The 19,676-nt window shown below is 32.8% G+C and overlaps 1 protein-coding gene across 6 annotated transcripts in view; it reads left to right on the plus strand.

Annotated features, from left to right (window-relative positions):
• Positions 1-18,055, plus strand: part of LOC136974439 (serine/threonine-protein kinase WNK-like) — a 161,850-nt gene extending 143,795 nt beyond the window's left edge. For all 6 annotated transcript variants that reach the window (XM_067269322.1, XM_067269321.1, XM_067269327.1 and 3 more), the window contains 2 exons: positions 8,615-8,700; positions 16,253-18,055. In XM_067269322.1, the coding sequence (XP_067125423.1) occupies positions 8,615-8,700; positions 16,253-17,075 (909 nt within the window). In that variant the 3' untranslated portion in view covers positions 17,076-18,055. The remainder of the gene's footprint in view (positions 1-8,614; positions 8,701-16,252) is intronic.
• The last annotated feature ends 1,621 nt before the right edge of the window (positions 18,056-19,676 follow it).

The raw sequence follows: 19,676 nt of genomic DNA on the forward strand, positions 1-19,676 counted from the left end.
GTCGTAGCCTTTGTATTAGAATTCACTCAAAAGTTAAAGTATTTTGATAGAAATCACAAGAAAATTTCCCCATAGCTAGTATATTAACTGATGACAACACCACAGTACAGCTGTATTTTTAACCATAAAATACAAACTATTGTTCTGAAACCACGTGATCTGTTCTTACCTTAATGGTGAGAAATACTGCAATTCTTCATTGATGAATTACCATTATTGCTGGAAAATCCGAATTTACGAGAAAACCAGACGATGTTTTTTCATGACGATGGTTGTCCAGGACATTATTCACATCTGCTCAACATGCATTACATCAGTATTACAATAATTGTTGGATAGTACATGGTGGTCCATTATCTTGGCCTGCTGGATCACCCAATTTAACACCACTTGATTATTTTTATGGGGACATCTTAAGGAAAGGTATACCTAGATGTACCTATCCCCCAGAAAATATGCAGGAATGAATACAAAATGCTTGTGAAAATATTCCTCAAGAAACACTTTTAACTTTTCATCAATCTTTTCTTGAAAATATCAAAAAATGTATAGAGGTTAAAGACCATCTTTTTGAACACTTATTAGATTAATTTCTTCATTACAATTGATATGTAATGTTTTGACAAAAAAAAATTGCTGTTTGCTTTGAAAACAGAAATGTTTTAACCTTCTTTTAAAATTTAAATGTTGTGAAAAGTAAGCAATAAACAGAAAAATGTTTCAGACTAAAGTTATTCGTTGTTTCGTATAGAATCAAATGCTGCTACAAAAAATACAGGTTTCCATTTGAAAATAACAAACTGACCTTTCACACATCAAACAGATTGTCAAAATAAAAAATACGTACACTGGTTTCTTTTCCTCCTTCAAAACAAACAAATGTTATTTTAAACATTTTCCTCTGAAACACTTTGTTTGCGAGATATTTTACTGTTTCGGGTTACGTGACTCACCCCGTATATACTTGGTCTTGTGCTCAGAAATAGTAAGAAAGAACAAGGATAGACAAAGTCGGCTTTTTATAGAGAACCGACTTTCTGTATCATTGTTGTTTTGTCATTTTAGGATTAAAGTAAATTTAAAAGATATGCAGGAAGCACTACTATATACCTTGATTGTTTGCTTTTGAATTTTATAATGCTTTATTTTAACATTATATAGAATGAGCTCGGCAAAATATTAAATAATAATCAAACACCTTTATCGTTGCCGAGAAAGTTTAATTTAAAACAAATGTTTTCGACCTATTCCATAGGCCGTCGTCAGGTTGAAAATCAGGCTTTATTTCAATTTTAGAAAGCAGGTTTAGAATTCTATAAATTTTTATATATTCTTTTACATGAAGACTCCAAAGATGGATGAAAGTGGTTCGAAACACTTAATCTGTATTCATATGATATTTTGCTCTGTTAAAAATATAATATAGTATTGTTTATAAATCCAATAACAATCATGTTATGACCTTGACCTAAATTTTTAGTCAGTCTGAAGTTTCAATTAAGGGGTGTCCATAAATGATGTCTACACTGGAAGGGGGGATTACCACAAGTTGGACAAGGGGGGAGGTTGTTGAATTTCGGTGAACATCTGTTTTATTTCGTTAAATTTTATACATTTTATTATTTATAAAGATTTTGAGGGGGCATAAAAACTTTGAGAAAAATACGGATATAATTTATGAACAGTTCCTTACAGGAGTGAGTCCACATAGGTATTAAAAGTTGTTTTTAATGTGCGATCATGTACAGTTTCTCTGTACTTTTATATTACACGTACTTGTTCAAATTGTCTTTTCTTTTTATGTTTAACTTATCAGGATTATAAGAACAGTCAATATTTGGCAATAATTAAATTGTTCTAAGAGAAAGAAGAAAAAAGGACATATTTATGTTGCAAATGATAATCAGTATTTTTTAAAATTACTATTATGATAACTTCACATAGAAAAATTAATTATTACTTAAAATATATTTTGTATGAACTAAATATACACAGTATTTTTCATTTTCTAACCCTCATTTATTAGAGTATCTGTATTTTATACATTTAAATTCTGTGATTTTCTTTCAAGTACAACTAGGTGGACAAGAAATACAACATAAATTGTTATCTGTTCTAAAAGATAAAAACAGGAAATCATCTCAGCAATTTTTCTTTTGTAAATTTGAAACAAATTACTCTATGTATAAATGGCATTGTGTTGCAATTTAAGGATGGTTCAAAATGGAAGACACCATTTTACAAAGCACTCTGTAGTGCCTACAGAGTGCTTTGTAAAATGCCCACAACCCACAATATTTGATATATAAATGAGGCCGTGGGCGTAGGTGTCATTCCCAGACAGTACCGTGATTAACGAAGTAAGGTTATATCCAAATTTAAATACCTCTGGAAGTGAAGACTTGCTTGGGGTCCAAATGATGCAACTTTCACTTGCACCGCACTGCAAGTGGAGGTTGTGGGTTCGAGCCCCGCTCCGGGTCAGTTCTTTTATTCCAGAAGGTTCTAAATTATTTAATAAATTATTAAAATTATAATTATTAATTTAATCAAGAGATGGTGCCTAACCACCTCCCTCTAGTGACAAATTGCTTTATAGTAATCATTTAATTAGCCAAATTCTAGCCCGATTATTCAGGTGATTGTTGGTTGTATCTATTTATAATCATCAGGCATTAAGATGTTTATTACCTAAAACCTTGAATATATCATTCTTTCTTACTCAAAAGTATTGAAAATTAAAAATCTGTAAGGGCCTTGCAGACCTGTGTTATTTGCTGGGTTAATTAAATATGTTTTCATTAATTTAAGTTTTGAGAAACTTCTTTCATCCATTGCTACCATAACAAGAATTATTATTGTATGCAGCACTTGCATCTTGATACAATTAACAGCTTTGCAGATTAGTTTTTGTACCTTTTTTTTATAAAAATGCCCATTTTTTTGATGATGCCAAGAAAAACATACAAATGTAGAGAGCTCCAAAAAATTTCAAAATATTGGGACTTGTTTTGATTACATCTAACAGGAAAATGTTGTAATTGTGACAAGTGTAAAAAGAATGCTCTTTGATTTTCTTGTAAGAGATGAGCCTGACTTTCAAATATCTTCATATTTGATCCATTATTATATCATATTCCTTATCCAAACAAAAATATCTGAGATGTAAATAAGTTTGTGCCAAGTAAAAAATTATGACAATTTAGATGACAGTCAAATTTTTTCTTAGGAGTTTTTCTTTGGTAAAGATAAAACTATCTACTAACTCAATTACTTAAACTAATGACAAACATTAACAAACCTTTAAAATCCAGTAACAAAAAGAAAAACATTACAAGCCCTGCTACTTACCATTGTTTCCCACAAACTCTGTCGACCCATACTCATATAAGATCGCTGCCTTCCGTTCTCTAACTAGAAGGACATTTACACACCATTCTAATTGGGACAACATTTTAAGGGAGCTAAAATGCATGGAGGGCATAGCAGTATGGCACAGATACAGAAAAGACCTAGTATGCTGTTTAGCCTGCACCTACTCCAATGAACAGGTCATGTGCAACAACTCTAACACCCAAAGGGCTTCCAACAGTAATCAGAGCTCCAGGCACACTGTAATAGAATGTAGTCAACACTTACATGCCTTATATAAAGAAATAGCTGGTCTCACAGGTACCAAGCTTGCTTACAAAAGGTCCCACACCATATATAAGTTATTAAGAAACACAAAGGACAAAAATGATGAACTTAGGGCCTAAGGTGTCTGCAGCATTCTGGTGAGGGACAACAGGTTCCAAAGGAACTTAGTGTATATTGGTTCCACCAAACATTCGGTACAGAAAAGAGTGCAGGAGCACAAATACGACATTGTGAACAAAAGGCATACCACTGCCCTATCCACTTACACCACTGACCCTGAAGTGCAGGCAGACCTCCTTAACACCAGTCCAAACTGATCATATTATGACCCTAGAAGCCTTAGAGATATACAAGGCTGGTTTGACGGACAAATATATGAACTTTTAAAATGGCAGTACTGTATTGTATGCCTGGCGATACTTGTACGAAAAACATTAACTGCAGCGCAGACACAATTTGACTTATATTATTTGCTATTAGGTTTTATCCTAAAATAATTTATGCATATGTGTTTGCTGTATGTCTATTTTGTATTCATGTAATTTCCACTTTTTAAATTTTTGTACATGTTGTGTGTTCTTAATTGTTTAAAAATAATCAAAAACATTCAGTTCTATGCATTCCAATTTTGAAATTTCATTGGTTTACAAAACCTGAAAGCAGACCTCGGTTAAGGTCCAAAGCATTTGTTTGAAGTTTTTTATTAAACGTTTTTCTTTTCGTTACTGGATTTTAAAGATTAATTAATGTTTGGTAAAGATAAGCTTGCTGCTTCAAATGTAAATGTAGGAAACAGTAATAGAAATTGTGTGGGTACTACTTCTAAGTGCCAAGTTTATCTTTACCAAAGTAAAACTCCTAAGAAAAAACTTTGACTCTCATCTAAATTATCATAACTTTTTACCAAATTTTTTTACATCTCAGATGTTTTTGTTTGAATATCAATTGTTGTTTGTTAATAATTGTAAAATAACAATTTTTTTTTCATTCCAGCAGTATTTTAATTACTTAAAAACATTTTCAACTGCTTTGAGCAGCCTTCATCAGTTAAACATACAGCAAAAAAGAATGTAGAATTATAAAATTATGAAAATAAGAATGAAGAATTCTAAGTTTATGAAATATAAAAAAACAAAAATTCTATAGCGCTCGTGCAAATTGTCGGTAACGCGCTTGCGCGTTAATCCAAACGTAAAACAAAAAAGATGGAAAAATATCTACCTAGGCATCGTAAAAATATTTACATTAAATATAACGATAAACTAAATGTGACGTTAATACCATTGATAAGATCCTTTGTGGATGCCTACTTTTAACTGTAACTTAGTGATGTTCTGTCGCTTTAACAATGTTCTGTTAATTTACGTTATCAAAGAAGGATTTCCAGGCTGAAGCTAACCGACAATTTGCACGAGTGCTATAGAATTTTGTTTTTTTATATTTTTTTATATTTTGTAAATTTACAATTCTTCATTTTTATTTTTATAATTTTATAATTCTATGTTCTTTTTTGTTGTATGTTTAACTGATGAAGGCTGCTCAAAGCAGTTGAAAACGTTTTTACGTAATTGAAATACTGCTTGAACGAAAAAATGGTTGTTATTTTACTTTATAGAATCTGGTAAGCATTGTTTATTTGTTAATAATTGTGTTATTACATTAGAACTAAGATGATGATGTACAGTTTGGTTAGTGCTTGGTGATGGTTGCTGACTGAATGCTTTCAATATGCTGTTAGTAAAATCATTATAATAAGTTTAAATTCACATAAATTTGAGCTTTACTTATTTTGGATAACATTTTGAATAAAAATCATCCATTTCAATGTAATTTTGTCCTTATAAGCATAAAATTAAGTAAAAAAAAAGCTTGCTTTATAATGAGCCCCTGTGAACTTTGACCTATTTACCTGGGACCTAAGTATAATGAGCATCTCACTGATAACAAGAAAGGCTTAAGTTTAAAATTTGAGCTTTCAAGACCCAGTAGTTTTTTTCTTTCTTTCTTTCTATGAGTGTCTGCAGTGCCAGATTTTTGCACTTTTTGACGGTTATATTTCAGCAACCCCTTTATTGAAAATTTTGAAATTTTGCATACAACTCAAGAAAACAATTATCTTTTGAATGAGATATTTGGAATTACTTTAGACATTTAGAGGGCATAGAAATCAACTCTCAAAAATCAGCAACTCTAATCCTTGTACACATAATCAGTGATTTTTTCACACGACACTGCTGTGACTCTCGATATGTAGATCTGAAGTGTTAAGTTTATTTTTAAGTACACTGTATAAATTTTCTCCAGTGCTTATGTTGTTAATTTCATAAAATGTTTGTACACACTGAGTGAAACATTTTGTACTGTTCCATCGGACACAATTCTTATTATTTAGGACATATGTTCTTCATGGCTGGCATCTGAAGGACAATTAAGAATTACAGCAAAACATTTAATTGCTTTCATCTGATGAATAATATTTTTCTGAACTTCATTTACCATACTACTAAATAATTCATTTTGAATATATTTTGCAAGATAATAGTTATGAATTTATTCACTAGTAATTTGTTAAAGATGTTCTTGAATCGGTGGCTCAAATTTTTTCTAATAAGTGTATTAGCCCAAGGAAGTTGCCATTGTGTGTTTTACTAATTCTTCAATAGAACCACAAAAAGGCAAATTATTACGTTCTGATAAAAATTGAATAACAGCAATTAACTTTTTGAAAACTTCTCGGGACACTCGTCGGTTTCCAGAGGTAGTCCATTGCACTTCTGAATAATGCTCCTTACACTTGATATGTATTTACACAAAGATCTTTTTCGAAACACTTTTTTACTATCCTGGAAAGTCTAAAAGTGTATCCCTCTCAAGATGCTGTTATTTTTGTTGCTATAATGAGTTTTTCAATGAGAATGCCAACAAAATATTCTAGAACATCGGTTGATTCTAATGAGTGCACATGAATAGTATGCACAAGTGCAAATATGAGCACATACCCAGCAACGACAACAAACAATCGCTTGCAGAATTATATAAAAAATTTACAAATAATACAAAAGGCCTGTCTTATACATAACAATAGCATAATTTGTATTTCCCTAAAATTCCTGAATTTTACAAATAACATCTAAAATCTGATAGTTATGTATTAAAATCAAACAATTGCCAGATTATATCGGGTTTTGTTTGATCTGGCTTTAATTTCCGAATTTTGTTTAAAGTTTAGTAAACACTGAAATCTGCTTGCTCTTCACAAACGAAAATTATTAATTATTATTGTATATATACTAATGTTGAATGGCTCTGAAGACCAATCTTAGATCAGTTTACAGTTTATACAATATCATTTGTATCACTATAAAGACTATTGATTCTTTCTAATGTGTGAATATCATTTTGTCCCTATTAACTCTCTGCTCACAGAATTGACAGAAAATTTACTTTGGTCACATGATTGATATCTTCCACTTCTGCCAATAACTCTACCAATAAGCCTGCAAAAGTTAAATTTCAGATGAAGAATAAGATCATAAAAGAAAAGTGAGATCAGCCAGGTTAAATCAAGATAGCACTATTATTATATCATCTGTGCGAACAGTTTTATATATGTATTTTTCTTGATTAAAAATAATACAGCAAATCTACAAGCACAGGAGCCTGATTTGGTTGAATTGGTCCAGTTAGCCTTCAATCAGCTCCAACTGTTCCAATTTCTCAAACTATTTGCCTTGCATAAGTAAAATGCAAATTTGATTATCATAGACTTTTATTGATTCTCTACTTTTGGTTCATTTATTTATATTGGAATTGTTTCAACAAAGTGTAGCAAACTATATAAAACAGGATATAAAAATACAGCTGACCCTTGATCATCCGACAGGTATGGGACCAAAGGGGTGTCGGATTACTGAAAGTGATTACATATTTGGCATTGTTTTGCTAGCAGTAGCCTACAATATTCCTACATTTTATGAGTAAAATGCTGCCTAGGTTAATATGGAAATGAAACACCCAATTTCGGTTAACTAAAACATGTTTATTAAAAGAAATATGGAAGCCAATAAATGTACTACATACAGTATGTATAGGCATAAATAATACAGTACGTACAGAACTGCTCACGGAAAACACAAGAAATGTGTGTCATCGTGTAAGAATTGGGTGGGGAGATTCGTGTCGTGACATCCTTCTGTGCAAGCAGACACGTAACGGGACGGGGACTACGGTGACCTTGACGGGAGCTGTGTTGGACTACTGAGCATGTCGGATTATCAAGGGTCAGCTGTATACAAGAAATAAAGGTTGTCTTCATTTCCATCACATTCAAACACCAGTGAACTCTTTAACTATACATAATTTTTCATTGGTGTAGCCTGTAATAAAAGTGATCTGCAAAGGCAGGCTGTTTTGTTCCTGGTGATTGGACATGATGGAAATGAAGACAACTTAGTTCTTGTATATTTTTGTATTGTGAATATATCACCAGCCTTTTTTTAATTGAAATATAACAATACATTACAACAGCTTTTATACAATTCATTCTTCAAAAAAGTTGGAAAATATTTTTTTCTATAGCATTGATAGTTATATTATTTCCTTTATGGAACTTGCATACAATGTTATATTTTATTTTTTCTCATTTTAATCTTGTGATACACACTTTAGACTAATTTAATTCACAGAAAAATTGTTTTTCTCTGTGCATAATAATGTAATTTATACAAACTGATGCCAATAAATGGCTAATGTATCAACATAACAGTTATTAGATTTAGATATACACAAACTTTCAGACAATTCAGTATTTAAATAGAAAAGCAGCATAGTAAAATCGTTAAAATATTTTAATAAAAAAATAATAACTTTTTTCTTTTTTTCTCAAAAATAATACTTTTTGATAGCTTTTATTTAAATGCTAAATATTATTATTTGTATTTAAATATATATTAATTCTTGAATTGTTTATATTCAGACTGCTTTAGCTGGTAGAAGCCTCACTCCACCCATGGTTGAAAATATTGATTCTGGAGATGAATATATAAAGCATCTTCTTATAAAGTGAGTACTTTTCATTAAGTGATTAATGTAGGAACTTAGATGAATTACTTGTTTTTTTTTCACAATATAATATAAAGCTTACAAATATCAAATTGAGAGTTACATGTTCATAAAATCAAACAGATTACAGTAAGTCCTCTACTTACGAACTTAATCCGTTCGTAGCGGTCGTTCGCAAGTCGAAAAGTTCGTAACTCGAAAAGACGACGTTTGGCGCAAAAACTCAAATACAACGTCGTTTTTACAATTATGTAATGTTTAGGCTACTTGAATAACGTTGAATTAAGATTGTTAAAGGGAAGTATAAATTCAAATCAATCACATGTACTGTACAGTACATTATTTATTAAAATTACTCATTTAAAACAACTACAAATGTACATATGTATGTACTGTAAATGTTTTAACGTAAAACTTCAAAAATAAACTTGACTATACATAAAAAAATAACCAACTGCACTTTAACCCGCCATCTGTCGGCTTTGTTCGTAAGTCGAATGTTTGTAAGTAGAGAATTGCCTGTATTGTTTTCTAAATAATTGGTATAAAACTGCACACATCTTTTCACATAATCATTTTTATGCGACTTTAATTAAAATCTATTGTTTTCTCTGGATAACCATTTTAGGCGGTTGATTTACAATATTATTTGGTTGCCATTGCAGATTTTTTTTACAAACCTTAGTCAATTACAGCAAAATAATAATTTTACTATAACACTTAAATGCATTCTAATCTATAGTCTATGCTGTATCTTTAAAATATATATAGGCTATATAACTACCGACCTTACAACCATCACAGACAGTAAAAATTTCTTTATTCAAACATTTTAAACAATCTTCTTTAGGAAATTACATTCTAAAAGAATAAACACCTAACAATTTTGGGCATTTGTTCTTTTAGAATGTAATTTTCTAAAGAAGATTGTTTAAAATGTTTGAATAAAGAAATTTGTTTGAACTTCATTAGATTGTTATAGGATTGGTAGTTATACAAAGGCAGTTCCTTTAGGAGTAATAAATAGGCTATATATATAATAATAATTGTAAGTAAAAATATTTTTATTTTAACTGGCTAGGAGAAAAACTTAATTACTTGTGATTGACTGGCTAACTTGAGGAGAACACCGAGGATTCTTCTTAAATTTGGATTTTCTTTATTGCACTTCAAAATCTATATGTGGTGAAGTTTTATAGGATTTCTCATTTATTTTATATTTGCTGTTAATCTTAGGAAGAAATGCATGTTAAATTCAAAGAAATACAGTATGAAACTGGAATATTTTTTTATAAATTTAAACTGAAAAAACCTTATGATTGATAATTTTGTCTTTTTTTTATTATTATTATTTTGTACTATTTATTATTTTTAATATCCAGTATACTAATATGACATTTTGGCATTTTGGAATGCTAATTCTTTATACCTTTATAATCTTATCTGTATAGAATGTAAATTAATCCATCAAACTCAATGCTTACAGAGTTAATTTAGAAATAAAGTATTTTACTGGTGCTGTAATTTGGCAAAGAAGTTGCAAAATATAATTATATTTTTGTAGTTTTAACAGATGCTTGTTAAGTAATCTATATAAAGTTTATATAGTGTAATTAATTCATAAACAAACTTTTTGCAAAGCAAAAGTATTTTAAAAACTGATAATTTTGTTTTTTATTAATATTAAAATATTGTTATGATACCTTTAAAAGAAAGATGAGGAGGTCCAAAACAAAACATTACATTTCTATTTTGGGAAAATTTCTTATTTTTGACTGAATCATATTGTATTCATTGTACCAAAATCCTACCAAAATGCAATCTGTAATTAAGACATTATTATTATATATCACGTGCTTAGGGTGGATTCACGCATGTGGTGCGGCAACGAAAAGCGACAGAATGACATCGCTTTTTTCATTGCAGAAGTTGATTTTGTGCCACTTTTATTGGGTCGTGAAATTGGCTGGATTCTATCCTTTACAGTGGCTGCCTCCATGGTGCATTTCTATCAGCCAGTAATGGTTTGTTTCACAGTCACATGAGAACATACACTTGTGTTGTTTTAATGGAGGAAAGTTCAATGTGGTTAACTGAGATAACTGACGTCAGAATAAAAAGAGGAGATGATAATAAATTTAATAAAAAATCTGCATTTAATTCAAAGGACAATACAAATGAATCTTACTGAAAATAGTATTCTTTTTCAAAAGATCTTAATTGAAGAATAAGCATATTTTGCACACCAGTTGTTTCTCGATCTAAGAAATTATCTCTAATTCAAAATCTTTGGTCAAATCTTCTTTGACAACAATTTCTAGTTAAATAAAGCGAGCCGTACAAAACAAAATTTGTAAACACGAGGATAACGGCAATGTCAGTATCATTTACCATCTTAAATTTTGTATACACGTGCCAAATTTTAAACGGATTTCCACTTGTGTGATAGCGGTGCCACGCAGAAAAGATGCATTTGTGACACTGCTTTTCATTGCTGCACTGCATATGTGCATTCACCCTTAAAGTGTTACATGGGCAGAAGAGATGGTAGTTGGATGGTACAATGTTTGGACTATACTAGGAATCAGAGAGAAGTTTCGAGCCAAGATCAAGCAACTTCTGCCAGGTCATCTTTAACACATATGGTCTTGTATTCAGATTGTGAGGATCCCAAACATTATTCTTGCAGGCCTTTTCAATGGAAAGTAAATAACAAATTAGGGTGGAGTGGTTACAATCAAGTATCTTGCTTATTTCTTGTGTAGTCAGGCACTGGTGGATTGGAGCCCACCAGTGTCCAAGTGGATAAAACCACTAAATATTGGTATTTGGTCATTGGTTCATGCCTTGCCAACAGGTTGGCCATATTGAGTTTTCTTCACATTAGTAACACATAAATAGAGGTCAGTTTCCCATAAAAGACCTCCTGGAAGTTACCCCTCCTCGACAGATTGTCCAAATGTCAGTGCTGTACACCAGCAAACCAAATTAAACCAATCATGCATGGGTTGGCTTTTGACAGCTGTGGCACCTGTTGGAATCCAATAGGATGGAAGCCTTCCTGAGCATGACTTATCTTTGACATCATATTGCATAGCTTTAAATTTACCAAACCAATCGTAGACTTCAACATGGCATTATTGACAAACAATTGCATCATATTGCATGCTGGCAAGAAAGGTGACACAACTCAAAAAATGGCAATTTTGAGGTTATGTCATTGAAAAATACGTATGAAGTGCCCCAACGTTCACAAGTATTACATCTCTATCTTGCAAAACAACAAAGTTATTAGAAAAGCAAGAAAAGTGACATAACAGACCTCGCCTATATTTAACTGATAACACCTCACATTCGACGAGAGCAGAGCTACAGATCCGTAATTCCTATACTATAGAATATAATAGAATGTACCGCCATAAATACTTACCTGAAATTTAAAAGCAGCTTATACTGTAAGTTTTATAGTATTCTTTAAGTAGATTTTTCTCAAATACTGCATTTTTGAGTTGTGTCACCTTTCTTGCCAGTATGCAATATGGCAATAAGATTCAGCTGCTTTTATACAGATTGATAATCATAAAGCGCATATGTGAATTTTGTGATGAGAGAGTGTTGAAAAACTTGACATATTCAAAAAGTTGGCATCACCACACCGAATGTCTTTTCACTTCTGGCTGTGCACCAGCCAGAAGTGAAAAGACATTCTGCGTGGTCATACCTTTCATTTACCCCACAAGAAACTTCTAGATACCATCTGTCAGGGAACAATTTCGAATATTCTAGAGAGGTCTAGAAAATTCCAGAAACTTTTGAATCAACCCAATATAAAAATAATTTCAGCCATTTTCAAGTGAGAACAGTTTACTGATTTGTATGGATTTTTATACATATAAGATATTCAGGATAACCCTTGAAAGGATATAGACTGCTTTTCATTTCCAAAAATTCAATTTTTAAGCTTAGAATTATGATATCATTTGTGAGAGTAAACAGTTCATACATAGTTTTTATCAGATCTTTTGCACGAATAGGAAGTATTGTCCAAAGTCCAATGTGTGTGAATGAATCACAAAATTCGAATACAGTAGGCTAGTGTTGTGTTCATTAACGAGCAAAAATAAACTTGCTGGTCAACCTGTTATTTAGGCAATAATGTGTGTAGGACTAAATGTAATTACGCTGACATTTTCATCCGTGTCAGTGAGTCCCTATAATTGAAGAGCTTATTTCCAAAAATGACATATCTCCAGAAAATACAAATTTTCAAAATCCGCACATTTTAAATAATTGTGCTTTAAATGTTAAAGTAAACATTTAATTATTAGTACAGAGCTTTATTTTTATATTCTGAATATAGGTTTAACAGTGAAAAAAATCCTGAGGCAAAGGAAATGGCAGTTTTGATACTTCAAATCGTGGATTTAAACGTTTAACACTTTGGAACAAACTTGCAGCAATTTCATTCGATTTAAAATTGTTTTTGGTCGGATCTATTATATTATAAGTTTATTATAAATACACATTCTTTTTTGGTACATAAATTTTTATATATTTTATTTTTATATGAGTGTATACAATGGAATCTGGTTAACTCGAATCGGTGGAGGGAAATTGGACTTCCGGTTAAAAAGTTTCGTGTTACAGGATTGACACCACCCGTACCTTCGGACGCACGGGAACCTTCTGTATTGGTGGAAAAATCTTGCAAACTTTTTCTATGATATTTATCAATGCAGGCATAAATTAAATAATTTTCTTGATTTTCAAACAAAAATTAAATAAGATTAAGATTATCGAAATTACAAAAATACTAGCCTGGGTTCTCACACACAGGTTCAATTAAAAATCAAGAGTTTGTGTATTGGTTTATTGGTCACCCATAAACTATCCATACAGTATTTCCTTGGGTCTTATTGCATAGAATCAGTGTGTCGATGTAAACCTCTCGGTGTTGTCCAGAAACAAGAGGTTTGCAAGATACATACTTCCAAGTACAACTGGAAGAACGTTTACAAAATTTGCTTTGTAATCCGAGCCTGTCCTATGGAGATCCTACTGATAGTGAATTATTAGATCATGATTATTTTGCACTGTTTAGGAGGTTACATTGTTTATTCTCTCTACTTCCATCAATCGGTTGTGATGAATGAAAAATATATTGACAGCAAAACTTTGAGATGTTTACGTTCATCAATTCTCGAGATAGTTTGCTCAAGCCATAAGCTTTGCTAATTGATGTACTGGACAAAAAAGAATGTTTACAGTTAACATGGGTGTTTATTTTTCAGTAACGAATATATTAAATCAGTGTTTTGTTACATTGACGATAATATGTGACAAAGCTGTCATACTCGACCTCCAGATTTTTCACTTTTTTGTTACCCGTCGGTTGCATTTTTTTCACTGGAACGATTAATCAATCATTTATTTCATCAGTTGAAAGTAAAAAACACAGAAAAATTTCCTCCTTAAAGTAAATTTTTAATAGCGCAAATAATGATTATTATTATGTATATAATGTAATGTTATATAATATAATTTGTTTGTATGTATAATACATTTGATAATCTATATAAATTGACATAATAGCAATAATAGCACCATTTAATAATTGGCTATTATGTCAGTTTCGTTCGTTGTCATTTATTTATCCATAAACTTGGTTTTTCGGGTCTAAATAAAAGCTTTTTCATTCTTATAATAAAATTCATATAAAAAATTCAAGCTTTTGCAAGGTCTATATAGACTTGAGCTGTTGTAGTGATTGCGGTGCCCCTGGTAGGTAACATTTGTCTCTAGTTGATTTTAGCAAGTAGCATTTGTCCAGGTAATCTACCGACTCTGACCGGTTTGATTTATCACGCAATTTCCTATGCTAGTGATCGCGGAAAGAAAATGACTTCGAGTTAACCAGGTTCCGCTGTATATCATTTTCCCGAACCAAGCCGGGTATTTCAGCTAATTATTAATATTGATAAAAAGCAGCCTTAAACATTTTATTTTCTGTTAGTAAAAATAACAGAATTTTATAGGTTTGGAATCACTATGGGTCCCTAAATTTTCTCTGTTAAGAGAAAAATTCCATTTCCCCTTCTCTTGACAGTCCCGGACTTATGCGAAGATCACATGCCGTAGATGAAACCGATTTAGATTGGCGACATGGCCGTGATAACGGTTTTACGGGGAAAAACTACCGTAATTAAAAAGTAACTGTCATATATAACTGCGATATCGGAAAATCACTAGTTGCATTAGAATCCGAGTAAGATGGAAGTCATCCAACTTATGATCATTTCTTCCGTTATTACCGTGAATACCACAATAGTACATTGAAAGCTATAAAAGAAGAGCTAAACAAAACATAATCAAGGCCTGCAATTTGAAAATTTCAAATTGTAGATCTATAAGTTCCCACTATTGTCTTTCTTTCTTTCCTTAATCTCTAGAATGGAGTTAGATAGGTGAAATCCGAGAACAAATATGGAAACCTTAGGGACAGGAGACCCCGATTAACTATATATGAACTTCCGATGCAAATCGGGTGTCACGTTATTTCAATTCAAATGCTTTTCCTCTGAAAGCAGTTAATAGATGACCGGCACGATTCTATTGTTAAAGGAAAAGTATGATGTACTACAGTAGTAATTTGAGGTGGAGAGAATATATTTTAAACTAAATAAATTTAAAAATATGATTAAAAATTGCAGCCTGGCATTGTGACGATGTCACAATAAATAGTTCTCGTTTATTGTCATTTTCGCTCAGTATCTGTTTTTGATTTTATTGCATTAATCGTACAATCGAACCTCGACTTCCATGGTGGATTTGATTATTGGCTAGTTTGTCGTTAGTAATTAAATGGAAATTTATGTAGTTCTGCGACCTGCTGCTGATAATCGCTCAGAATGCTTGTAAAATATAAAATTTACTAAACTTTTTCAATTTTCTTTGTGTCATAAATGCATGAAATTGTATTATTAATATAATTTAATATGTATTAATGATCTGTTTTATTAGTTACTGCCGTATATGTACAGTACGAGTATTATAAAAAGTTTTGGCGCTAAAGGAATCTTAGACTATGCAATTGTGAACTCCACGCTCTTTATTTCCGTAATAGCGTGTGTTTTATATTCTGCGGTGTATCGCGAATCTTCTATTATTAAAGTTTATAAAACAGCACTGTATAGTATATAACTAAGCTTTCTAAACCTTAATACTTCTACTGCTATGTAAATATTGTACCTGTCCACACTGTACATGTACTAACTTAAATAATCGTCACTGTAGGTGTGTTTTCTAACATTCTGCTACTATAATTTTAAATTTATAAAACACACTTCATGGTGCAGGTATAATTATCTTCGAATTAAGCCCCGAATCTTAACTCTTAAGAGTTAAGATTCGGGGCTCGGATCTACAGTTTTTTCATTTTCACGGGGGTCGCGAAGGCCAAGAGAAGACAGTATACGTTACGCATCATAGTAATTTCTTTAATTATACTTTTATTATATATTTTAGCTCATATGTAAATTTTATCTCCTTGTAGACAACAACAGGAGAGGGAAGAATTAGCAAGAAGACACCAGCAAGAACTAGACGCATTGCGAAGACATAGAAACACGCATCGCAGGAGCGAAAGTGCCAGTCTTCTGGACGGTGGGATTACCGAACTATCTAGTCCTATAACTCAAAATGCCACGCCACCGAATTTTGCCAAGCATAACATTATAACTCATTCGTCGTCTACCCCTCTGCTTCATCACTTAAACAATCCTTCGAATAACGACGTTGCGGACGGCGTCGTTCCCATGCAAGCAAATATTCCGGTGCAAATAGCGGCAAAAAATGTCAATTCGACGCCACCGACTTTATCGCCGAGTCATTCTAGCTTTCTGGTGACACCTTCGCTTCATTATAACTTCGAAAAACCTCTGTCTCACGATCAACCCGTTTCTTGTTTTAGGCAGAAACCCAGTACTTTAACGGAAGACCTTCTTCATCTGGTACAGAATGCTAGTCCGCCTACAAAATCCAGAGCTTTTAGTGGATGCGGCATCGGATCGACTAATAGTTCGGTGGTGACAGAACCCAAATTAACTTTAAATCAAATGAGACAGCTACAGAAATTGGACGATTTAAACAACAAATCAAATTATTGTACCGTACCCGTGGTCGGAACTCCACCCATGTCGTTGCCGCTACTCACTCATCACATAAATCCTTCCACGGTAATTAATTCTTGTTGCAACGCGACGCCATCACCTTGCTATCCCGCCACTATTAATTCAGAGAACCAAGGTCTGTTTCATCCCGGCACGGATAACATTACTTACCTTCAACACGATCCTAACTACTATCGCTTTTCTTGAGGATACACGTGACGATTGTTAAATATTGATTGTTAAACCGGTTACAGTCGTGTAGTTATGTGCCTTTGTTCAACGAATCGAGAACATCCAAACTTGCAAATACGCTTTACGTTGAGAACAGTTTATTTTCGAGTAACGAGGATTTCGTGTATTTTGTATTTAATTCCCAGAGGAATTTAAATCTTACGTAACTGTGAAATATATTGTATAAAATATGTATATTCAATTTAACGTTATTCTATTAAAGAAAAAATAAGAAGAAACTGTAATTATAGAATTTCAGAAGAAAAAATCGATTGGGAAAATCTGTACAGGTGCGAATCGACAGTTTAGTTTTTCGAATTTGGACGAAGACGTCGTTCGAGTTCGAGCTTCTGTAATAAATGTAAAATATATATTATATATATAGGTAAAGTCGAGATATTGTACTTGTTTCGTCGTTGCACAGTTGTACAATACGAGATCCACAAAATAGTTATATCGGTTAGTGCCTAGTTATCCTGTGATGACGAAAAGCCAGTTTTAGTAAGAAATACTTAGTAGTGATATTCATGAGTTCGCAATATACCAAATTAGCAAACCAGGGATAAAAACAATTGGAATTGCGATGCTATCTGTGCTTCCATTACGAAAAAGAAAAAATAGTTTGTAATAGTTTTATTTTTTCTTCTTTTTTTGCATTGCACAATGTGTTTACATATCCATTATAAATTATATAAAAAATGATAACAATATGTAATACCCGTTTCGTACTTGAGATTATAGAAAAAAGTCCAGATAATTTTAAAGCAGATTTGTGGATTGTTTCGTGTTTGAGCATAAATTGATTCGAGTCATTTCTTTTTATTTTCTTATATGGATGAATAAATAAATTTAAACGAGTTCATTTGATCGGCGACGATTTGTAATTGTTTCTTCAAAATTGTCGGAATAGATTTCCGGCAAATCAGATTTTGCTCAATAAACATTTGCTTCAATAAGTAGCGTTGCTTCTCTTCTATTAACCAGCGACCACATCCGAATCAACAAATCGTCATAATACTGTAACTTGATATATTTAACGATTACAAACAACGGTTTCGTGGGCACGGGGGAACACGTCCGCGTAAACTTTAGCCAGGTCGTCCGATTTTACGAAGTTATAATCGGGTTCGATTAATTTCAATTAACAAATTAAATTTCCAGCTGCTTAGTTCCTACGTTTCCGCCCTGTGGTCACTAAGAGGGCCTCTTTTAGTAGGCCCATTATGGGTTCGGCCAGGCCCACAATGGAGCGACCGGGTGGTGAGGGATGGGGCCTGACATATCCGAACGGACCACCCCCCGAAAAATTCCTGGGATTATTCGACCCGTTTGGATTCGATCCCGGGTCCCCAGAGCGGTAGGCTGCCACCTTTACCGCTCGGCCATCCGGCCGTCTAGTTCCTACGTTAAACGTACGCGCTTATAGTATAATAGCGATGTTGAGGCCGAAGTTTTAAACGCGAAAACGTGTACGCCGAACGTCCGACGTACACGTTTTCGCGTTTAAAACTTCGGCCTCAACCTCGCTAATGACGCGGAAACGAAACGTCTATCGACGAAATACGATTACGATCTCGCTTCGTTCTAGCGTCGCAATTCAGGGTAATATACTACAAGTACTAAACACGGAAGGTATTGTACGGTACAGTACGTCACGGTAGATGATCGCTTCGCTCGTTATACGGATGTTACAGTACGAGCGTAATTAGCGATTATTAATCGTTTTGTATCGAATTTACTGCATATAAATGGCATTTTCCCTAAAATATTGTAAAGTCCGAGCGTCAGAGGATAATTATCTCTTCTGTGTACATCTCTACATTAATTTTTTTTCTGCATCAAAGTGAAGAATTAATCGTCCTCGATTTAATTAATCTTCCTGACAAAAAAAAAAACAAGTAATTGTTACTGTTAGAATGTTTAGCAACGTATTTACTGACGACAGAATATTTACGAAATACTTTGTTTTGTATCCGATGATACCAGTTAAGAGTCTTCAGATAGAGGAAGATTTTTGCAAGAAAAGTCGAACCAACCCGAATTGTCCTTTAGCGCTGTTTAAATCGTCGCTTGGAGATGGCGTAGACGACAGCATTGTCGATATTAATACAATAAATCGTTTTAAAGCATTTATTGATAAAATCCATAGTTACAGTTCGGTCCACAAGAAATTAGAGAGCGATGAAAGAATCCGCTTTCGATTAGAGAAAGTGAAAGAAGTTACGAAAGGTTTTAGATACTTGTTGCACCCAACAAGTAAAGAAACACTGGTAAATTTTTGGAAAATTTACTAGTGTTTCTTTTACTTTGGGGGATGCCAGGGCTCCTTGGCCCACTCTCTGGGTGCGCAACTGGGCCAAAGTTACCATACCGAAAAAAAATGTACGTTTTGGAGAGGTTAGTGTAAAGATGGTTGCATCTCTGCTTTCCGTCAAAATAAATGGACTGCCTTTTGAATCATTCAACGCCGTTTCTTATTTTAAAATGTGGCTACTTCATTACTGTGCAGCAGAGGATTCTCGCACGCGATAGTGAGTACGCAAATCAAAGAAACAGAAGAAAAGGAATTACGGAAAC

Source organism: Centruroides vittatus, unplaced genomic scaffold (assembly GCF_030686945.1).
Source record: "Centruroides vittatus isolate TY-2023 unplaced genomic scaffold, ASM3068694v2 contig_349, whole genome shotgun sequence".
Taxonomy (NCBI): Eukaryota; Metazoa; Arthropoda; class Arachnida; order Scorpiones; family Buthidae; genus Centruroides; species Centruroides vittatus.